Source organism: Xiphophorus hellerii, chromosome 9, assembly GCF_003331165.1.
Source record: "Xiphophorus hellerii strain 12219 chromosome 9, Xiphophorus_hellerii-4.1, whole genome shotgun sequence".
Taxonomy (NCBI): Eukaryota; Metazoa; Chordata; class Actinopteri; order Cyprinodontiformes; family Poeciliidae; genus Xiphophorus; species Xiphophorus hellerii.
In genome coordinates this window covers 20,064,544-20,088,760 of record NC_045680.1, presented here as the reverse complement: position 1 = coordinate 20,088,760, position 24,217 = coordinate 20,064,544, and the positions used below count along the sequence as shown (strand labels likewise).

At 39.6% G+C, this 24,217-nt stretch overlaps 1 protein-coding gene and 1 long non-coding RNA gene across 4 annotated transcripts in view; one reads left to right on the top strand and one right to left on the bottom strand.

Moving 5' to 3' along the window:
* pip5k1ca (phosphatidylinositol-4-phosphate 5-kinase, type I, gamma a) overlaps nt 1–24,217 on the bottom strand; it is a 49,864-nt gene that overhangs the window by 11,654 nt on the left and 13,993 nt on the right. For 2 of the 3 annotated variants that reach the window (XM_032571683.1, XM_032571685.1), the window contains exons 2-15: nt 18,944–18,975; nt 17,636–17,722; nt 17,392–17,522; nt 16,519–16,636; nt 13,610–13,762; nt 10,010–10,309; nt 9,218–9,426; nt 8,342–8,425; nt 8,104–8,152; nt 6,419–6,503; nt 5,429–5,590; nt 4,460–4,601; nt 3,123–3,155; nt 2,797–2,916 (exon numbers count right to left, since the gene is read on the bottom strand). In XM_032571683.1, coding sequence (XP_032427574.1) covers nt 2,797–2,916; nt 3,123–3,155; nt 4,460–4,601; nt 5,429–5,590; nt 6,419–6,503; nt 8,104–8,152; nt 8,342–8,425; nt 9,218–9,426; nt 10,010–10,309; nt 13,610–13,762; nt 16,519–16,636; nt 17,392–17,522; nt 17,636–17,722; nt 18,944–18,975 — 1,705 coding nt within the window. Of the gene's footprint in view, nt 1–2,796; nt 2,917–3,122; nt 3,156–4,459; nt 4,602–5,428; nt 5,591–6,418; nt 6,504–8,103; nt 8,153–8,341; nt 8,426–9,217; nt 9,427–10,009; nt 10,310–13,609; nt 13,763–16,518; nt 16,637–17,391; nt 17,523–17,635; nt 17,723–18,943; nt 18,976–23,875; nt 23,950–24,217 lie in introns of all 3 variants that reach the window. The other variant, XM_032571684.1, reaches the window with a different exon arrangement.
* On the top strand, nt 6,432–7,248 carry LOC116725562 (uncharacterized). The gene is made up of 2 exons (XR_004340422.1): nt 6,432–6,539; nt 6,623–7,248. It is a non-coding gene; the product is annotated as an uncharacterized LOC116725562 (long non-coding RNA).

Sequence of the window (24,217 nt, the reverse complement as noted above, 5' to 3'; positions counted from 1 at the left end):
CAGTCGTTGCTGACATTAAGAGCTCCTTTTTTAAAAGAGCAGGAGAACAAGCAGTTAAAAGAAAACCGCCGCCGACTAAAACTCAGCAGCTGTATCTGTGGGTGTTTGCGTCGTAGATGTGTGAGCTCATAGATCTGCCAGCTGGCTGCTTGCTGCCACCATCCTTTATTATTCCCGGCCAGATCATCAACTATTAGGGAGGATTTAGGCGGTCCCGCTCCGGTTTCTCGCTTTCTGCGAGAAACCGTGCATCAGGGAGACACGGCGGCAGCTGGCCAGTAAATCAAGAAGAAGAAAAAGAAAAAAAAAAACAAGAAACAAAAACAAAGACTTGGAATCTCAAAGAGAAAACTGATTGGCTGAGTGAAGGACCGAGACAGGCTGATGGTTGCCATGCAGAGAGACTCCTTTGAATCCGATCTCATCCCGCTTTTGCTCTCCTTTCTGTTGTCTCTTCTTCTCATTTCACCTGTTTCTTGACTTTCTTTGACTCTTCCTCTTTTAATCAATCACGCCATTCGTTTTCCTTCACCTCTTCTCACATTCATCTCTTTTATTTCCCTCCAGGCCTCCAGGTCATATGTCTAGCCACTGCCTTCTCAGCATCAAACCTGATTATTCAGTTGGTTTCACTTGAGCACAACTCTTACACGCCACCTGACCCAGCTCAGAAATACAGCCGTACCTCGCATAAATGGCTGACTCTGCTTCGAATTTCCTCTGATCTTATTAACTGCTTGTGTGTGTTTTTTAGTGTAAGCTGACTTAAAGGTAAAACTAAACAACATGGAGATGCACTGATAGATCAGCAAGAGCTTTAAATGAGTTCTCCTTTGATCTATAATCAGCAGGTCAATTAACAAAAAAACAAATCCTTCTTTTCCTAATAATTGCTAAATGGATCAGTGCTAATGCTGCATTCCAGTTCTTCTAGAGAATGGGAAAGTCTGACTTCTTAGTCAGAAAAAATCAACTGAAACGCCCCAGATTACGACTTGAAAGGCCCGACTTCTTGTATTAATATGGCCGCTCCTCGCATCAACAGACGTAAGCTGTTGTTAAAACATGTTTATTCTGTAAGACACGCGTGTAAAAGTGCGTCTAAAATTCATGCTACATGTAGCGCCTGCAGCTCTACAGCCGAACAAATTAAAAGTGGTGTTTGTGTATAGAAAATGAAGCTTAAAATGACGTTTCTTAGCTAGCTCCTTAACTAGAACGTTATTACTTAGGGTTTGATGTCAAATCCAGCTCCGAGTTCAGACTTCCCAGGTAACAGGAACGCGGCATAAGAACCACCATGTTGATCAGAAGATAATCGACATGCACTTTCATGCACATTATTGAGTTCATTAAAAATCATATAAAGGTTAGGGACACATGCTTTGCTGCGTAAATTAAGATACTTATGTAAATCCTTTATTTTCTGCTACGTCATTGTTCTTAGAATTTAAAAAAAAAAGTTGGCCTAAGTCTCAATCTGAACTGGCAGGTCAGAGCTCAAAGAAAACCTGATCTCTATTAAAAACCAATCTCTAAATTGAAATGATAGAAAAAGGTCATCTTGGCTACATGGGAGCAGCTTCCCTCGGGCCTCCTGGCCCACTGTCCTACTTCTGCAGCCCAGTACAAATAGAGCATATGCACCCTCACCCCCAACCCCCACCCAAAAAAATATTGGGCCTCCGTCAGCCAGAGTCTGATCCAAACAAAACAAACGTACTGTGACACAAATTTACATGCATGTGTGCTCTTCCCTCACAACCCAATTACAGTAGAAGCCCCACACAGCACCTGGAGCATGTTATCCACCGAGAACAATGGACTCCTCACTCTAATAAACAAGTGGGCTAAGCAGATTAGAGACAGGTGTGTTAATCCAGCAGCCGTCGGCTCTGGGTGAAACTCTGAGCGTGGTGCCGTGTCAGACTGAGCCACAAAGAGTGATTGATTGAGGTTTTATCTATCATTGTCTGCAAAGTTTCAGAGCAATGTCATCTGACGGTCTCTGCTAAACAAGAACGACAAGGCTTCCCTTTGTTTATTTATTTATTTATTTTTGCATCAACTTTAACTCATAGGTCTTCTTTGATATCAGAACATTGAGATTTCTGCGCTAAACGCTCCTGGTGGGTGTGGAGTAACCGAATCAACACTTTTCCCAAGAGGAATGGTCAAAGATCTCACCCTCTGTATGAACCAACTATGAAAAACATTTAAGTGTTATTCTCTTGGTAAAAAGAGTGGATTGTATGAAGTACTGGGAGTCGTTAAGGGATGAATTTGCTATTTATTTTAAAAAATCAAACAAAGTATCCCATTTTCTCCTATTATTTTTTTTTCTAAAATTGTCTGTGTAAATTCTTGGTCCTGCAATAGGACAAAGACATATTTTTGAAGCGTTTAAAATTATTTTCTATTGTTTTACCAGGGGTGCCAATAAGAGTGGAAACAAAAAATGGCATCAGGTGGCACTATTCTCATGAATGCCAGCAGTATTTTTTGCAGTAAGGTGATTGTAATCGGATAGCAAAAAAAAAAAAAAAAAAAAGTAAATAAAATGGATGTCTGCTTTAGACATCAATTTTTTAAGGAAAACAATTAAGGGAGCATCCATGATTAAGTAAAACAAAAAGGTTTAAAAAAATACGCTTATGATATTTTTTTCCATTCTGTCTACAGAACTACGCTACAGACAATGCAATATGTTTTTAATGCTTGGTTTGTTTTATTGTTTCTAATATTAAAACACAATAAATGTCAACATAGAGCCAGACCATCGTCCGTGTCGTTCACCTGGCTTCAGGTGAGTGTTGCGGGACGGAGATGGTCGGCTCGCTGTCGTGTCTCTTCAGCTCCACCTCCACTGTGATGGTCTGCTGGTCCTCCTCGCGCACACGCAGCTCCTCCTGGGTCCTGACCGCACGCAGGACAACACAGGAAATGAAACACGCAAGCAGAAATACACACGCAGGCACACCCCGGCAATGGGAAACAAGGAGCACCCTTGTAAACACACAAGCGTTCACCCCTTCTCTGCACCTCTCCACCCACCACACCCAGAAACGTTTAATGCTGTGAAAACACGCGGCTCCAAAGCGCTCCGGCTTCGTAAAACTCACCTTCCGTCGTGGCTGAGAGACTGGGTGTGCCTCCTGAGGACAGACAAAACACTATAAGCACGGGATTTAGAGGAAAACTAAAGCAGCTGGCTGGAGTATGGAACTAGAAAACACTTTACCAAGCTGATAACCTTAGCAGATTTCTTCCATCTCTTCTTCTTTTTTAAATCATTACATGAATGTTTCAGGTCATCAATCAAATATAACTTGAGTAAATAAAACAAATGCATTTGAAATGATGACTTCATTAATGCTACTTATGACAACATGACCTTAAAACTGATAGCTGGCCCAGTCTTCTTCAAGGCTTTTTTAGCATAAGCTCACCCATTACCCTTGCTAACAAGAAAACTAATATTGCTGTTAGATATTTTACCTTCCTAAGTTAGATAATGACTTAGTTATTGGTTCGCTGGAGTCCCAAAGACACAGAAATGGATTTGTATCCGTTTCCACTCTGATGGATGTCAAAGTTTGTTTCTCACCTTTCTGTGAATTTCTTTAGCTTGTTCTTTTAGCCTACTTCATGTTGCCTGGTAGGTTCTAGTAAAGTCATTTTCTGTTTCTACAGGTCAGGCAAAAATGAATGAAATCACAGTTTATTCATTATATTAAAAAGTTGGTTTGGATAGCTTATATCACATATAATTTTTTCTTTTTTGCTTTTACTCATATAAAACATGTAAATATGATTTAAAAAAAAGAGTAAAATGGGAAATATATGAGGGAGTAAACTTTTCCAAAGCACTGTGGGTCCTTCAGTGGTCACATTAGAAACTGCTGACATCACAACATGCAGTTAAAGGTCAGTCTAAAGGACTTCAAATGACCTCTTAATATAAAAGAGAAAACAGCTTAGCAGGAGAATAAAGCAGAGTACATTTCTCTGCCTCATTCATTTTAAATCTATGAAAAAGAAAATTGTTCTCTATCTGAAATTAATTAATTTTGATAAACTATTACGGAGAAAAACCTGTGAAAGTGTCTTTGACACACCAAAATAAATATAATATTTGACACCTCTGGGGCTTAGTAATTCATAAATCTTTTACACACAAACACCTGATTAAATGTTTTAAGTAAATCGACTTATTTACAAGTTTCAGTTGTTTAGTTTAGTTCAGTTTTCTGATGCTTCTTCAGTCTATAGCTTTAATTTCTTCAAATTCAACCAAATCAATATCAGAGCATGTATTACTCAATGATTAAAAACTGCATCTACCAACACGCTGGAGAAGAAAAATGGCCTCTGGCAGCAAGTGGACTCTGTGGCTACTGATCTAGAATCAAATGTGTCTGAATACAGAAGGTTGGTGTTACCGTCTGCCAGCGTCTACCTGTAGCGCGGATGCTCTGCCGTGTCAGATGGAGATCTTTCGGGGATGGACAAAGACGTTGTGGACGAAAGAGTGGTGGCGATTGACGCCGTGGTGGCTTCCTCGAACGACGGGGGCGTACACGGAAGAAGATCCGGTCGACCTGGAGGCAAAGGACACAGCTTGATGTAATCCGATAAAAGTTTTTCTTCTCCAAAATCACAACTACAAACCAGGGATTTTTAATATTTTTGCTAATAACATAAAAGAGACAGAAGTTATCAAAGATAGAGTAAAATGCTTACATTTTTATTATCATTTTATTTACCAAAGATCTCAGGAATCATATCACATCAGTGATACTGTGGAAAGACTTACCCATTTTAACCAAACTTTTTGGAGACGAAAAGCTTTGATAGACTTAAAAAAAAGGTAATTTTTCTGAAATCTATGGACATGATTGCAGCATTTCACTAAAGAAAAACATATTTGTCCATGTAAACTGTTTGTTGAAATGTTAGACAGTCATGAGACGTCGAATTTATAAAAGAGATTTTAAACAAAAACTCTGAAATATATTTTATCACCAAAGTATTAGCAACATTCTTGACCCCTTTTATGTAAGGGAGCAGGTTGCTTTTTCCACTTTTAAATTTCCTGCACCAAACTATCTGCTTTCAGTAAGCGGTATTTTTTTTCCAACTTAATCTGCCTAATGGTAAAACCTCTGATCTTAGAGAATATGAAGCTATTTGTTTTAAAAATACTGCACAAATATTGGTCAATTTGACTAAAAATGCAGTCGTGATATATATTTAAACGTGGGCAAACAGCGCTAGTGCAGAAAGATGATATTTGCTCAGTAGTTATTTTAGGAGCAGGTGTGCTGCATTTGGGCGTAATGAGATAAAAGGACATGTTAGCTCAGATTGGCTCAGATGGTTTAGCACTCACAAATGTCTTCATGAGTATTTCAGGTACAACATTCACCTTCGTCCTCCAGCGTTGGGAAGCTGCGGGCTCCTCTCAGGTCGTAGATGTTCTCGTCCCTCTCAGAGGCGAGCTGGCTGGCGGACCACGCCGAACCAGGACCGGCGCATTTAGGCACCGACAACGACACGCGACCCTTCTTAGATGGAGAGGACTTCAGAGCTGAGGCAAAAGGCAGACAGAAAAGCAATCGGGAAACATTCAATGATTTGTGTTACGAAAGAAAACATCAGCACCGAGGTTTACATAAGCTAATATGATTAAAATATTAGCCCAAAGTTAGAAAACAGAAAAAAAGGCAACTTTATGCACATCTCAGAAAAAAACATCCTCTCTTTAAGTTGTGATAAAATCTTAAAATATGAAGCAATACACAGTAAAACCACTAAATATTAGATCTTAATGCAAAATCTCTGCAAAACAATTATTTTTGTTTAATTTCTAGTGCAACTGAAATAAGACAAAACTAACTTACAAGTAACTTTTCAGCAGGAAATAGAAGCTTATCTTATATCAATAATTCCTTAATATTGATGGAAAAAATACTACTTCCACTGGCAGATTATTTCACTTACAAGATGGAAAAATGTTTATTATATAAGTGAAATAATCTGCCAGTGATACTACTAATTTTTCATCGATATTAAGGAATTATTGGCATAAGATAAGCTTATATTTCCTGCTGAAAAGTTACTTTATATTAGGTTTGACTTTTTTTATATGTACTACAATATTTCCACTAGATATTAAACAGAAACACTTGGTAAGATTTTGTGTTTCTGCAGTGTAGAGGGATCAAAGTGACATTTTTCCCCCTTCACACGACATTAAGCAGCGCCTCTCAAGGCTTTCACCGTCTGCATCAGATGTTCATATTAAGACTCCGCTGGAAAAAAAAACAGTGTGAGAAATCTGTCTTTTTGTGGCTCTTCCCACACACAGCTCCAACTGACTATTTAAGGGAGTGTCTGGGTGATGAAGTGAACTCACATGAGCTCTTCTTGAACACCGTGCTGCTCATGAACTTGAAGAACCTGTCGGCGTAGAAACCCGGTCGGTGGACCGACACGGTGTCCTGAGAGAGAGACGAGGAGAGTTTATAAGACAAATGGTGCGTTAATAAAATGATCAGAGCCAAATTAAGCCGCCTGTTTGTCCCTCTCCGTGTCCCAGTAATTTTTTTTTTTTCTCCAGGTCAAGCTGCTCTCCCGAGCATCGCACACAAACACGTCTGCCACGGACGCTTTGAGACACCGTCAGACGAGGCAACAGACACTCTGCTTCATTATTTATGTATCATCCCAGTGGGATAACACTGCCAACAGACTGACAGATGACACTTGGTGTTTGGTTTAGAGTAACAGAGCGCAGAAGGAGACTGAAGGAGACGGAGGAAGCGAGCGGGGAGAGAGAATCAGCGCTATTAGGTTTCTGCTTCAGCATCACTTTTACACAGCATGAGTAACATCTTTTCTCACATTCATCAGCTGCGTGTAATATGAAGAAAGTTTGGAGTGTTCATCATAGTGACGCAGAGGAGGCGGCTTGCTCTCCTACACACGTCTTGTGAATTAGCGTGGCTCAGAGTGGGAGAGAGTTGGAGGGAAGACTGATGAGTCGGTTTAATCTCGAGCGTAGACTTGGGAGTGATGTAGAGCCTAAACCCGAGGGTTGGATGACAAGCAGAATATAAACACACGGGAAAGCAAAATAATCTGTCATCAAACTCATCTGCGTGACGTGTACTTCAGGGGAAAAAGCCCAAGCAGTGCACATATTCAAAATTAACAGAGTTTCATTAAATGGATTCCACAAAAACACAAAATCTCAGCATTTGTCTAATTTCTAGAGCAAATACTTTAGTACACTTGAAATAAGACAAAGCTAACTTACAAATAGCGTTCCAGCAAGATAAAGGACCTGATTTTAAGTCAATATGTCCTTAATATTAATGAAAAAAACCCCCCACTAATTATGTCACTTATAATGCAGGGAAAATGTCTTGTTATAAGTGAAGTTATCTACAGTGGAACTTTAATCTTACTGTAAAGCTACTCCTAACTTAGTTTTGTCTTATTTCAAGTGTCCTAAAATATTTCCACACAAAACTAGACCAGAAGTACTTAAACTTTGTGTTTTTGCAGTGAATATCAATATAGAGTTTTTTTTAGGTTGTTTTTAAGGGTTGCTCTTCATTATTTGTGTCAATATCCATAGTTTTTTAGACCCATATTTCCAGACTTCTCGGTCCTCTTTAGATATTTTTAATTTCCATTGGACATCATTTACAGAGATCAGCCATAAAATCGCTATCAGTAACATTAAGTGCATCTTCTTTTAGGGCTGGGACTTTAACAAGTTCATTTCAATTAATTAATCACACAGATTGATTTTAATAGGTTAAAAAAGTGTAAGTTGTTTTTTTTTTTTTTTCTTTTTTCATACAAAAATCCTGAGCCGGAACTTTTGTATTTTGTTTCTGGTAGGGCGGTGAATTTGACGCCCACGCCATGTCCGTAAAACAACATCGATGGTTAAGCCGCTTCTTGGTTTATTTGAGGGTTCATGTTTGTTTCAAGAGAACAATCTGATCGGATGACTGAAAACAACATTGTTGTGCAAAAGGAGTTGGTGTATCTGACACATACACGTCTGTGAGGACCTTATAAACTCACCCCGTCATGAACCAAAGCCTTCCACGTGTGCTCCAGTTTCTTTATTAGCCTGGAGAAACAAAGCAGAGCAGAGGTTAAAAGATGTTAAGCGGGTCTAATATGGGAAACTCACCAGCAAACACTGAATATACAGCTGTGAATGTGTGGCCTAAAGCGATCAAGTCTGAGAAAAGACAGTGCAAGGCTCACTGATTTATGATCTAACTATTCATCATCGCTCGATTTCAAGGAGGATCACCTGTAGGACTGTAAAATATCGATGATTCCGATGTAGAGAAGAAGCCTTTCTCCTTTTCCGTTTACTGCCGGAATGCCACCCATCCTGGAATCAGACAGGAAGTAAAGCGGAAATGAAACATCTGTCATTAAAAGCATGAAAACAGATCTTGGTGGCGGTCAGACTGAGCGGCAGCCTTGGCTCTGTCTGTCTGCGTCAGGGCAGCTGCGGTGCACCTTGGTGCTCCCAAATCTGCTTTTAATTGCTGCATTAAAACCCGGCTAGACGCAGCAAGTGTTTTTAAACAAAGACTGGGCTACATCCTGGTTTTTACTGCTGAGAACAGACTAAATATATTTTTGCTGGATGCCTTTCCATTAACAAGGAAAACGTATAAAAACCATTTGAAGCTTTGGAGCTACAATCTCTTTCCAACAAAAATATTGGTCTAATTAAAATAGATCATGCTACTTCAGTTGTTTTTATTGAGTGGGTAATTGTTTTCTGGTTTAAATCATATTTTTTGTGATTTTAGCTTTTAAATTCTTTTTTTGGCTCACAAATTCTTTTGAACTGACGATTTGCGAGGACAGCCCTGTAATTGGCTTGTCATTAAATCTTTAACCTGTAACAAAAAACAAACAAAAACAAATTGATTATCTCATTTTCACGCAGGAAAGCACAGTCTCGATACCCAGGCTCTACTTTATTTCAGCACTGATGAGAGAAAATGAAACTCAACTTTGCATTGTTAATTTTTTTAAATCATATTAAAAGATACAATTCCACAAGTTTTTCTGATTTTTTTTTTAAAACTATGGTTTTCTGATACACTGGTCCTTTCAGAGTAGGAAGACGGCCATTTTGTCAGTGTGCCGGTTAGCTGGTTAAACTCACGTGTCGTCTGTGTCGATGGACCCTCCGCAGGCGGCGCCGCCCTGGATGGACTCCATGGCGGTGGAGTAGAGGGCTTTCTGCTGGGCCACGGGCCTCTTCTCGTCGCTGCCGCCCTGTGACCCCTCCAGCTGCCTCTCCCTCTCCGCCTGGTCCATGTTGTGGACCCCGAGCAGCAAGCTGTAGTCCATGATCTTAAAGCTTTCCAGCACCTGAAAACAGAACAAAAACGGACGCATTTAAACGAGCAGCAGCTTACACCTATGTGACACCTAAACCTGAATAAAGGAGTTGGGAAATATACTAACAAACACAGGGACAGAATGAAGGCTCTCACTGAAAAATTTAGAAATATCAAACCAGGTAAAAATTATTGTTTTACTGCAGATACATATATAATATCTGGGGTTGGATTATTGGCAAATGGAGATTTTGGAAATTACTAAAAGGAGGGGTTACCAATAACTTTGCCACTAGTGACTTCGTTTCAAACAATTATTTCCCAGTAAGGGATGAGTTTTCAGCAAAAGTGTTCAGAGTTCGATTGTGTCGCAGTAATAAAAGATTATTTCCATACACACCAGTACTAGAGGTGATGATAAATATGTTTGCATGTGTATATGAAAAACAATCTTTCACAGACACACTTTTCCAAACACAGAGCCAGTAAATGTAGACCTGATTTACAACCAAACATGGTGCTTCATAAAAGCCCTGCTCATAAAAGAAGCTCTGTTTAAAATAAAGTCTTCACCTCCTATGGATGAAAGAATGAAACATAAACATCTCTCTCACCAGACAGTCTCTCTGTAGAGTTTTAACCATGGCGTTGTACGTGTCCTGGTCCAGCATCAGTCCGTCCGGCATGTCCTGCATGAAGTCCAGGTCTTTGAACGTGGGCCTGGCCTTCTCCCTCTCCTTCTTGGACGCTCGCCTCTTGTAGGTGGAGCCCTTCAGGTCGTATTTGAGGTGCATGCGGACCACGCGGGGCAGCACGTTGTTCATGACAACCACGCGGATGTTCTTCCCGCCCGACTGGACGCAGTAGAGGCCGAAAAACTTGGGCAGCAGCGTACGAGGGTTCTGATTCAAGTTCTGGAGGAGGGCAGATCGGACAGGGGGAGGAAAACAATGGGTGACGCCTTTGTTTAAGAGGATAGGAGATGAGGAAGAGGAAGTCTGCAAATAAAATAAAAAAATACTCCAAAAAAATAGACTTATTGTCATTAAGCCACTGGGTCACTGTCTATTTGAAAGACCCATTTGTGCCGAACAACAATATAGGTGGAAAACAACTGTGCGTTATTTTTTAGGATGACTTTCATATGAGTTTGTCGAGTTTATTAACTTATTTCAGAATTTCTGATTTTATGCATATTTTCTCATAAGATCTCATTGTTCTCAGGATCAGTGAGATCAATTAAAACAGAACAAAAAGTTAAGTAAAGTTTATGGTAGGTACTTCTACAGCTGTCAGGTTTTAACTATGGAAACTGCAACAACAGAAAAGGAAGTAAGGAAGAAAGGAATGAAAAAAGAAAGAAATGAGAAAGGAAAGAAGGTTATACCTAAACACAGTCTGATTCTCTGCAGAACTTTTGACTTACTGAACAGAAATAAAGTTCATGTTGTGACTTGAGACAATACGGCGTCACATTACTGCCAATAGTCACGGCAACACTCAGATCAGTTTTGGCTTGACCAAACATTTAAACAAGACCATCTAATATTCTTTAGACTTAAAATAGTAACTTCAGCTTTATTAGCTCCTCTTGTCATGCGATTCAGCCTTTTCTGTCTCCGCGGAGTGCTTGTCTCCTGTCTCCGACCCGCGCTGAATATTTCAGTAGTCAGTCCACACAAATGAGGTTAGTTGGACCGGGCGCTCCGAGAAAAAACCTGCTTTGACCTTGGGAGCTGGGCCAGATCTGTCCCATTAGAGAAATGAGAGCTGGGGAAGAAAGCGAGAGCGCGGCTACCATATAGAGACGCCGTGTGGCATTAAGGAGCAGAGAAGGAGAGGGAAGATGGAGATGTGGCTTAGAAGGCTGATGGCATGCCGAATGACCTTCATCTCGTGGTAGGAATGGGTGGAAAAAGGCGTTACGATGATGGAGGGCAGGAGAACACATGGGGAGAAAGAGTGCCCTCCGCCCTCAGCAACACACGACCCTTCCTCCGATGTTAGGAGGGCAGGGTGGTGACAAGCCACCCGCGGAGACACGTGAGGAAGAGGAGGAATGGAGGACCAGTCTCAGCGGAAAGATAGAGTGACAAAGCATAAGGACAGGGACATGAGGGAGAGAGGATGGAAGGGACAAAGCATGTAAAACGAACAGAGAAGCGGCAGCAGGGAGTCGGTTACATCACTGCCATCAGCCGGCTGCCCAGAGCCAAAGAACCGGCTCCAGATCAGCTCCTTTTCCATGAAAACAGCAGTTTGCACATTTTACTCTGATGTTTCTGCTTAAAGTCTGCAGCGAGTGTGTAAAACAGGCTGCCATCCGCCCATGTGAGGGCGACCGCCCGTGCGCTCATTAAGCCGCCTCCTTACAACCCATTAGTTAGACCTGTGAAAGTGTTTCAGAGGATGACCGCCATTATGGGAAGGTCGCAGTGACCGTGCTGAGCCTTTAACATCTTCAACTGATCAGTCATCACATTGGTTCTTCTAGAGGTGAAATGATTAATCGGGTTAATTGTGATGAATTATTGAAGCAATCGTCAACTAGTTTAGTAATCGATTAATCGTTAGCTGGAGTATACAGACTCAGAAAAAAAGGCCATTTGTTGAAAGAACAACAGGAGAGCTGTAATTAAGCCAAAACTGTACAAAAATATATACATTTTACATTTAAGATAAAAAAAAACGTTTGCAAAAATGTTCTACTCAAATTCTACAAAAAAAAATTCTATTAAGAATCCTTTGCTATCCAATTATTAATTGGTTACCCTCAAAAACTAATCTCCAGATCAGCCTCAGACTGCACTGATATTAAGTCAAGCAGAAAGAGCTGAGTTCCTAAAACACCACAGAGGGGTAAAATTATTCCAACACTGGTTTTTGCCTGAGGCTGTCAAGCACATGAATAAACACCAGGCTGAGGGTTCATGAACCTGAGAGGCTTAAAGCATCGCATGGACATACATGGAGCTGCTTGGTTCAAAAGCAGCTCGTGGTCTCGGCCACTCTTGGTCAGAAGAGTCGTGCTCCGTTAGGCTCGACTGCCGAACAGAACATCCGGCGAGAGCAAAACAGCAGCCAGTGGCTTATGAAACCGTCTGGCCGCGGGCCGCAGTCAGATCTGATAAGAGCCGCTAATGTCTGTTTTGCATGAAAACCGACCACAGGGACCTCCAGGATCTTACATAAACCTCGGATCTAAACTGCATCATCAGCTAAGATGAAAGCACGAATTGGTACACTGGAAAACATATGAACTTGATTTAACTTGAAAATGAAGGTTCTCCTGCTTCCTTTAAAATGCAAAAAAATATATATTTTTGTTGTAATTCAGAAAGTAAATTTCATTAGGCACAGTGTTTAAACATTGTGGTTTAAAGTTCTGAAAGCTGGTTAATCTTAAGTTGTGAGTTCATATAACTTAAAGCTGTGATTTAAACCAAATAATTGTTTCACATAATGAAAGAAAAATGTCCTCACCTACCTGAACAAGAACACAGTTCAGTATTATTTTCACTCACTGCTTATTTTAGCAGTTGTCTTAAATCCTTGATTGAAATTGCATGAACAAAATATCTGAGAATGAATTTTATTAAACATCAAACTGAATTCATCAACATTTATTTTTAACAACAACTAAGCACTGTGATTAGTTGTCCTCAGCCAAAACAAAATATATATTTGCCTTAATAACACAAAAAATGTAGGTCATTGTGACTCATGGTGCAACACAAGATGCAAAAACCTGCTGCTAAGCACCCTAGGAAATGGGTGCTTAGTGGGATTTTCTTTTTAGTTTTTTTTTTAAGTGCTAACCCTAGCATACTCAACTCTTGAAGGTAGTAAACAACAAAAGGATTCAAAAAGGTGACACAAACACACGTATAAATTCAAAATCTAAAACTTGCATCTAAAACTAGCTACAACCAAGTGTGGCTCAAATGTTTTACAGTGCATGCGTTCACCTTTAAACTCATGCTGCTTAGGAAACTTTGCCTTATGAACTGTAGAAAAACAGGCTTAGTGATATATGTGCTTAAATCAGCGAACCAGATCGATTTAATACCATGAAATGTGTCTCATTGATTAGGAAAAAAAATGCCACCAGGTAGGAATGTTTCTTTTGACAATGGGGTTCTGAGATTTACCCCCACATCTGTATTTTTCAAACTTTTCAGAGTCGTTCCCACACATGCCTGGACTTAGCTTACCATGTAGTATCCAGGCAGCAGCTTCTGTAAGAACTCAGCCTCCTTGTGCATCACGGTTTTGATGATGAACTCGTCGTCCTTCGTAAGGTAGAAGACGGAGCCGCTCGCTCCGGGGTTGGACAGCTCGATCAGGGGCTCGTTACAGAGGGAGTACTGCGGGGAGACAGAAACCGACCACACTAGTAAATTTTTAAAATGTATCACTGTTCATATTCTAGGAAATCAGCATCATTAAAGTATATCCTTAATATCTTTTATCCTTTTTAATTTACACGTACGTTACAGGACTGGACATGTGTGTTTGATAAGGGCAGAAAAGACGACATCCTTTGATAAAATAACTATATTAAATACTCGTTTATCCTATCTGTATATTAAGATTTTACTACATTCTGACTCACAGTAGAAGCCAAGATTTTAATTGTTTCCATACGCTCACTGTCACGGCAACTGTTGCCACAGATACGAAATATGTGAAATATCCATCAATGCAGACCCCTCAGCTTTATTTCAAGCATAACCTGTCATTAAACGGGGTTTTACACAAGCTACAAAAGTCAGTATTCCATATGCTATGATTAAAAGTCTGATATGATTGTAGTTGCGCTGATGTACATGAACATAATACAATGTAAATTACTTCATTTCTCTAAGATTTTGTACATGTTGCTTCTAAGGAACCAGATTTTATTAGACTCTGTTAAAGTGGACCATTCTGAAATTATTTAAAATTTTAATTTTAATTCAAAATTTCAAAAGAAATAAATAAAAATAAAAAATAAAAAAAATAGGAAATTCTCCACAAAAGCAGCACAAAGTCAAATTGAAAGCTATTTATTTCTACTTAGAAGAATAACTTTAGATAAGAAAGTGCAAATGTGAACCAATGCTGGTTACCTACTGCTTTGCTCATCATATTGTGAACTTTCGTATTTTCATTTAGTTTTTAAACAATCTAGGTACATTTTACCTGACTATTGGTACACAAATGCTTAATATGCTGCACGTTTGGAGCTGCAGTAGGGGAAGCATTTGTAAAAAAATATAGGCTGAGTTATTTTTCAAGCTATAATCATCTGTTAATGTGGGAAAATAGAAACCATGTTTCAATCAAGCCTGTGTCCAGTCCGTTGGCTCTGTGCTGTTGGGCTGTAATAAATGATGCATGAACAGAAAACATCGGCCGTCTGTCAACACGAGCTCAAAATCGCTCGGCGTGTCGAGTGAGTAAAGGTCAAAGTTGTCAACCAAGAGTCAGCGGAAGACAGAAGAAGCCTAACATGATGATTATATTATTGGTATTAAATGATATTTAGGACTCAGGAGATGAACGTGAACACACTTTGCTAGGGGATGATGCTGGTGTGAGCCTTCCATCATTTTATGAAGACTATATTAATATGAACAGCCAAAATATTTATGAGGATTCCGCTGAGAAAGAGAAACCAACCAGTTGTTCATGCAGAATCTATCGCCCTGAGAGCTAATTAGTTGAAATTCAGGAAAATAGCTGGTCATTTTAAAAATGACTTGCATAACCATAGCTTTAAACTAAAACTGTCGGACTGCATTATCTCCTTTATTCCCATAAAAGAATGTAAAAACATCTATTATATATGCAGAATATTAAGCCTTGTTCTGCAGGGCCACACTTGTCCATTCCTGTTGGCATCTTAACAACATAGCTTGACAGGCTTTATATTTGCTCCAATATTTTCTTAATAAGACATCTGCTTTAATACTTTTATACTACGTATTTAAAGAGCATTTCCCCTTTGCTTTGGATCATGTATTTCTTGTTCTATATATACATTTTTCATGATGAGAACAAAACTGAGCACGCTTGACCTCATACTGTCGATGGACGGCCTTGTTGCAACTCACTCTGACAGTTTCAGAGCGAGAAGCATGACTGTGGATCTGTCAGAGACGGTAATAATGTGCAGGCCATCATCCTGTTCAGAGGCCCACTCAAAATAATGTGTGTGCCAAAAGGTTGTCAGTTTTTAAACGGGATCGTCTGGCCCCCGACACCTCACCGTGGACTAATTGGATGGTGCTGAGCTGTGGAAATACGCCGATAATGTCCGCTGGACCTACTTTAGAACTGATTAGGTGATACTGACAACTCATGTTTTTTCATGGATAGCCATGATATTAATAGCAATTACATAAAGTGCCTTGTCCATTCCTACACAACTAACATTAGGGAAAGCAAACACATTTTGTAAAAGGAAAAAAAATATTTAAGAAATAGCCAATAGAGGTAAATTTACTGATTGTTTACATTAATGCCCATAACAGTAGTGCACCATCTGTAATTTGGAAGAGGGCCCTGCAGGAAAATGGCTCTGACTTTGTCTAGAGACGCTTCACTGATTCTCTACAAACTTTCTGAACCTGCTGCCATCGGGCTTATCATACCGCAACAACTGAAGCAGAACCACCAGACTGCTACACAGCTGTCTGCCAAAAGCTGATAAAATGCTGAACTGCTGTTAAGATCACACTCCCCATATAATTATACTAATTTTGTATTCCGTATTTTTATTACTGAACAATTTGTTCACACCAACCTGTTGAAGATTTTAAATAGGCACTGTCTTGTTCTGTTGTTTGTTCGTAGCTATGCAGTTAAATTACACATGTGCAGGCAAAAACAAAAAAAAGCAAACACATAACTAAACAGTGGTTAATTGTCTTTTTCCATCAGAGTATAAAACCAACGTTGATTCACCACCCTGTTTAGAGTCGAAAAAGCACAATGTGTTCCTCTTGGGTCTGCAGCCATAATGATTCTGAAACTCCATCATAATAAACCTTTCTCCGTGACTGAGAATGATTAAGCGCATACGTACAAAAACAAAATCTACTACAACAACACTGGAAGTAAAAACAGCGGGTCTTACCAGGTAGTCGTCCGGCCTGATGCCGAACAGTTCTCTGAAGTAGCGGAAGGCCACAGGAGCGTACGTCTTAAAGCGGAAGTCTGGGAAATGATGGGCTGGAGTGAGGTTGCTCCCTTCACTGGAGAGCAAAACAAAACCAGTAAAAAAATTATTAAAAAGCATTTTAAATAACAGATTTAAATAAGCAACTACAAAAGTGACATCAAGCTAAGGTCTAGTTTGAGTTCTGTGTTCACTTGTAGTTCTCGTTTTTTATTGATAATCTGTTTTCTGTCACACACATCCTGTCTTCCCAGAAATCCCTGTTCCAGAGTTGCTTTGATAGTTTTAGTCTTTGATTTCTGGTGGCTCTTGTGTTTGGTCAGGCTCTGTTTAGTCACGGTTTTCTTTTATCTTAGAGTTTCATTGTCTTTGCTTGTGGTTTATCATGTTCTTTATTCTTTCTCGGTTGCCCTTTGAGCCAAGCTTCACAGCCGTTTCATGTTCAGTTAACTAGTCTCACCTGTTCCTCGTTTAAGCCATTACCTTCCCAGCATATAAATCTCTACATCTCGTCAACTCTTCCTATTGTAATCCAGAATTAGTTGCCAGGTCCTTCACCTGTTCTCACGTCTCACTCCCAGACTCTCCCTGTCCCTTCCAGTTTGTTTCCTGTTTGTTTTTGTTTTCCATTTCACTTCATTTTCATAAAAACACAAAGTGACTGATACTGCCAACCTCCTGCCTGAGTTAGGGTCCAACTCAGCCACACCAAATTGTACAGAGTTCTTCTATTGCATCCTGAATTTATGAACATTTGACTGACATCTAGGTTATAAAGTTTCGCATAAAATATTTAGAAGTGCATCATTTTGCATTGTGTAAAGTACTGACCTGGGGAAAAAGATGCTTTCCACCACGTAGAAATCTTGCATCAACACATCTCTCTCCGGCTTGGAGCTCAAGTTGCCGACTGTGTAACCGATTCCCAACTGGATGGCACCTTTCAACGCTGATGATGTGGTCTGCAGTTGGTGACGGCCGAAGAAAAGACATAAATAATTAACTTGAAAACAAATCAAAATGCATCGAGGGGTTTTCCAGAGTAGTAGAGTAATCTCTTAGCATTTCACAGCACCTTCTTGTACGTAGTTTCTCCTGATGCATCCACCCCTCTGTGGCCGATCTTCTTTCCTTGGCCAGGCTGGCCTGAAGATGAGGGCATCTGAGAAAATGGACAGAGGCAAATAGTTCTTATATTGATATTTGTACCAGTTCAAATGTCAATAAAGGTGATTGCCAATATTTTTACAAGGTATGGGAGTGTAGAGGCTCAGGCAGAAACTATGATGAGAACCAAACTAACCATAACTTAGAACATGGCTTGGAGAAAAAGAATTAAATACAGTTACTAGTACAATATTAAACACTTTACATCTGGCATTTTCATTTCACAAGTTAAAATTTGAACTAACTGAAGTCAAAGTTTTTTACAAGTCAGATTTTCCAAGTCTTGAGTCTTTCAAGCGTGATTCTAAGTCAAGACTAGTGATTTTAGAGCATGAGCTCAATTCATGTCTCATGTCTTTAAAATGTCTTTAGGTTCCAGTCAAATCTGAAGTTTTTGAAGAACAAGTCCAAATCAAGCCTCAAGTCCAAGTCAAGTCTTGAATCTTTAAAGGACAAGCCCAAGTGAAGTCTAGAGTTTTTAAGCACAAGTCAAGTCTCTAGCTTTAAAATTAAAGGTAATCCTTCTGACTTTAAGGTGTAGGTGTAAAGTATTGACCTGAATCTTTGTAGCACAAGTAAGTCAGTTAGTTTACAGTGTGAGTCCAAATAAAGTATTGAAGTTTTGGAGTGCAACTTAAATTCAAGTCAAGTCTTCTATTGTTGGGGTGAAAGTCCAATCAAAGTATTTGGATTGTAAGTCTAAGTCAAAACTAAACCCTTTTTTTTGGTGATATTTAACTCCAACCTGAGTCAAAATCTCAGACTCAATTCCCATTTGTGGTTTAAGTATCATGAAAGACATTTTACCACTTTAGTCAATCAGACCCAAACTGCGCGTTGCATATTTATATAATTTAGAAGCTGAACTGGATGTCTTAAATGTTATCCAGGTAATAATATGTCTGGCACTATTGAACGAAATCCCAATTGAACTCGAGGATTTAGTTGGCATTTAAGGAGAATTAAATTCTGAGCAGAGTAAAGTAAGACAAATTGCGATGTTCTTTTATCGTTTTGCCTTAACGAACTGCGCATTGTAGGTAATGCCAGAGAAAGGGGGCTTTGTTCAAAGGAACACGAATTTGATATTGAAAATACTTAACATGTCTGATTTTAGTCAGCGCAGATCACTATGGTAAAAAATAAATCATATTTATGATACAAATGGATCTATAAAGGTTGATTGGATATGTCACAGTAAAAGATTTTAGCTCACCTCTGTGATGAAGGCTTTCCTGGCAGCTGCATCTGCAGGACAGAAAAGAGAGAGAGATACAGTAGCTGCGTTAGCTCCTGTGTGATAAGGTGGTCAATCACCGTGCCCTGTAAGTGCTCTCTGTGACAAAGTTGGATCCCTAGGGGTGCAAGAAGCCACCTGACATTATGTAATAACAGTGTCAAAGACAAAGCGAGGCCTCCCGGAGCAACTACAGCAAACAGAGACATCAGCTGCAAGGACGCGCAGTCCTTCCTTAAACCTTGTGCATTTTGTGTGACTTCATGATGTTTGTTTCTGCTCTGTTGAAACCAAACCACACATCATACTGAGTCATTTAAAATAATCTCCAACTTTCTGACACTTCATAATTACTGTGTGAACTACCCATTTGCCTGGAAAAAGCATAGACACCTTTTTTTCAAGTTGGTTTGCAGATATAAATGATATAATGCGTGTTGCAGTCATGCGGTCTTAGCATCTGCTGTGTTATGATCATCCTTACTTTAATAACAGGATGTAAGCTGTAGGGAAAGGCAATCAGAGGACTGTTTTCACCAGGAAGCCCTGAAATAGCTCTGTAATTATGGACACATAACACTCAGCATAATAACGGAGCAAAGGGTGAGGAAGATGGGAAAGAGAAAACGCAAAACGAGCAAATGGAAGAGTGGAAAGAAAGCAGGAGAGGGGACGAGAGAGGGCTTCGACAACGACAGAATTAATCAGCCTGTTCTGTTTTCATTTTAAAAACTTAGTGGGTGACATTTATGAAGTGACTGAAGCAACCGCAGGCTGATGGCTAAGAGGAGCAATCTGGTGATAGGACAATTTAAAGCATACTTTTCCAGCAACGTGACACTCTGGACGATGCTGAAGCAGCCCAGCGCTTTCGAACAGTTCCAAAGTTAAAATACTATTTACAGAATTTGCCAATATTTTTTTCTTCACTGGTTCAGCAGTAAATAACTTTTATTTCAAATGACATTTTTTTAACTGCTCTTCCGGAATCAAAACACTTCTTCAAAAATGACATCTGAGTGAGGCCCGTAACATCTAGCGCACCAAAAAAATAAACCAACGAGGTCGAACATCCTCACAGCTCGATTCTGCTTCTGAATGAACTGATGACCGGCCTCCTCCTTCTGTCTGCGGGCCACTCGTGGACGTCCATGTGACAAAGCCAAGGCATTGCCACTGTGCCACTGCTCAGCTCTGCCTCTCGCTTATCCACATATTTGCACAGAGGAGAACAAACCGAAGCGTGCCCACGAAGCTCCAAACCAACTAGCACTACAGGAATAACTGTAAAGCAAAGATCCAGAGAAGGAGAAAAAATGTCAATGAAGGAATGCTTACAACGCAGATAATTAAAGACACGTCTCTGCTACTTTTTACCACAGATTTGCCCTGTGTGTACATGCATGTGACTGAATTCTGTGATGTAGTTTCATGTTCTAACAGTTTTTCCAAGCTCCTTTTTATTAACTAAAAATGTCACATTTCTGCTCCTTTTAAGAAATCTAATAATATGTCTGTTCTAACAGATTAAAACATTTTTGAGTCTTTTTATCTTAAAAAGATCTTCCGGATTCATAGAAGTGTTTAATCTGTGAATCAAGCAATCAGACTCAGAGATATGTGGAAATATATTTTACAACAATAAACCATCCATTAAACATTGCATGCATTGTTGGATATAATTCATGTATAACATTTGGAAGAGTGTCCAACACGTTCGTTCATTTCCTCCGCTGCCATTGCTAAACTACAGGCGGTCAACAATTCTAAAACAGTGTAGAAAATAAATGTCTATAGTTGACAACTTTTCCTTCTGTTTGTTGATTGGCCTGGTAGAAATTCTAGTGGGGGAATTCAAGTGAAGGGGAGAAAGCCCAGACTGTGCTGTGAAGGGAAATGAGAATTGAGAAGAATTCAATTCATCAAGGCAATGACCAGGCTACTATCTTGAAAATATTACAGAACTATGTTTTCTATGTTTTCTTGATTTGTGGATAATGGGTATGTCACTATGGTTCACTTGAGTCCCAAAGTCTTTGAAACTGCCTTGTAATTATTTCCAGACTTAGATGCCAGTCACTTTACTTGTTATTGAATTTCTTTCCAGTGAGAGCTATGTTGTATTTGAGATATTTTAGTCTACTTCATGTTGTCAGACAGGTTCTGTTTAGGTGATTTGGTTTTATTTTTACATGTCCGGCAGTTTTTTAGATCTGTGTAGTGAAAATGAAGGTGAAACTGTTGAACAGTTAATTCATGACTTAACAAGGGGAGGAATTACTTTTTCACCCATGGCCAAGTTGGGTTGGATACCTGAAAACTGTTTTCTAGAGTCATCAATCAAGTTATCTTTGTCTGAACTGGCAAATAATTTGATAGTTTTGTCATTTCAGCATGACAAAATCTGCAACTTAATCTTGACATATTGTTAGCATAATGCCATAATTGCCTAAGTCCTATTCCTTAAAATAGGACTTAGGCAATTATGCTGTTAGGCTAACAATATGTTTTTAGGTATACGGTAATTTCAATTTAAACTATTAAATTGATGTTAGTACAGTATGAGCCACTTTATTAGAGGAACACCAAACCAAACGTCGGCGCAATAAAAAATAACTCTGTGATATTGTGGAGCTATTAGAGGAAGTAATAACTGCTGCACAAAGAGACATTTACCAAATACATCACAGAAAGTCAGTGAAAAGCTGAGAACCAATATGTTTTATGAGCAGGATTAAAAATATTTTATTATCATTTCCTCATTTCCTTTTAACAGGTTTCCTTGAGATTCAATTACAGGAGTCCTTTGAAGGAGCACATGAGAGGAAATGAATCCTCCTACACCGTTATGCGGCGGCAGGCTCTAAAGTTCTTCAGGGAAGGGAACAGCAAACAGGACCTTTCAAATGAATAGCTGCTTGCACAGTGTGTTGCCTAGCTGACCTGCTATGCCTTGGTTTACAACTCATTCTCGCAGCCCTTGAGGGAGGAGTCCATTATCAGCTTGTAATGGCAACACATGGCAAAGTGAGACCCAGGACGCACAACTGCACCATTCTCACATACAAACCCTGCTAGGGACACATGAAACTAATCATGTGTCGAACCTGATCACAGCAGAAGAATGGAAAAATTTGCCAATACACACATTACCTTCCATAAAAATGCCTGACGAACCACAGAGCTGCTATATTTGCTTCTGCTCATCCGTTTTACTTCTCATGCAAGCACTACATAACCCAAAAGCACTAAAACCATCTGAGCAAACACTTCATAAATCAAGAACACCTTTCAAACTCTAGAAAAGGGAAAATCACTTAAAGCAGTTAAAATGTGTCTGTGTAGTGCTTTAGTACCTGCTAGCTGCATACCGACGACAGGCACACACATGTAGAATGAATTCCTGTCTGAACTTGCTTTGCGATGTGCAGGGGTGGTGCAGGCCTCCATACTGGCTGCTCATGGATAACTGGGATCCAGCAAAGGAAAGCATGTTTTCTTGTTCCTTACATCTGCTCCCTAATCCCCAAAAATCTACGTGATCCGACGTACAAATATCTGAAAATCTTACATTATTCCCAATGTGCTGACATCGAGCTGTCAAGATAACCTGCAGTACTGTCTGTGTCCTTGACAATTTACTCCTGGCTCACGCACGTTTTTCCACTCAAGCGCACCATTCCTCCCTCTTGTTACCATGGCGCCCTGAATTGAGGTCAACCAGCATTTTTATAACTAACGCACGTGTGCCCAGATTCAACAGACAGATGCCGTCTCCATGTCCTCACATGATGCTGAATAGGGCATTAGCTCGGCCACATAGCAATATTTGGTACAGCTTACCCATACACGTGGATCCAGAGAGTGACTGTTGGCTCACAGTTCAAAATAAAGCCAGAAGTGAGAAAGGAGATGGATGAAAGACAGACAGATTAGATAAATAGAGAAGCGCATTTGTGCAGTAAGAACCAGTAGTCACCAGTGGATTGAAATAAGAAATTGCCAAAACATATTTTGTCCACATATCCACATCTAAATGCAAAGTCTTTCTGTATAATTTGCCTGTTAGCCTATGGCAAAACACAGTTTTTACATTTTTGCTTGCATATGACACAGTATGCTAAATCATGAAGTATAGACCTTTTTATCATTGTTAGGATTTTTCTGAAAAACATGCTGTATTGAGAAAATATATATGGCATGTGGATTTATGTTGCAGGAAATAACTTTTTTTTTTTGGTTGCATGTGATAACAACATGCCAGTAAAATGCTACCAGGTGATGTTTCAAAAAATATTTTTTGATTTGCCTCAGTTTAAGTTAAAAAATCTGGAGTTTCTTACCGTTTTCTTTTCTTGGAAAAACATTAAGATGGTTTAAAAAACTTATTGTCAAAAATTTACCGTATTAGGGAGACAAATTGCTATCAAATTTGGTACTAAATGGAAAATTATTAGGTTTTCAATGACTGAAATGATCACTAAAATAAATATGATGTTTATTTATTACAATTTTATGGAGTTTATGCATAGTACAAACAGGTCAATATTTATTTTCTTCAGCACTGTAAAATTTATCCTTCCTGTTTATTGATTAAATATGTAAGTATCCTCGGCTTCGTTCATGTTTCTACTACAGCTTTGTAAACCGCAGATCCAATCGATACTGGGACTCTCTGAATATGAACCGAGCTGTTTATGTATGCGTTATCTCAGCAGACGCTAAGCGATGGAACTCCAGCTACTGATTGAGACTTCATTTTCTGACCATAACAAAGCAACAATTCATTACTGTGTAAACATATGCCCGACATGATATCTAAAACTCAGAAATAATCGTGTTTTCTTAAGATAACAGAGGGGAAAAATTAATCAAGTGAGCAGAAGGAAAATAAAACAAGCAGCTCTTAACTGTGTCGCTGCTGCTCTAACACGATCAACGTCAGGTTTCCAGAGGGCCTCGTTTGTTCTCTCATGTCCAGGATGCTAAAGAGATTCAGACAGACACAGCAACCTTCAGGAGCTCCCTTTGTCAGATGATGTTAAATTATCTTTCACCTCGACTGAGGTCACTCTGCTCACAGCGGTTCTGTTCAGATAAGCGGAAGGCAAACTGATCCTGAATCAGTGTCACCAGGCTGCTCCACTCTTGATCCCTGGATCTCAGCTGCCAGCAGGGTGAGTGCTTTTCCATGACCACACCAGTTCAGACTGGGGAGGTTCTCATCGTCGCTGTCTGGCCTCTGCCCAGAAT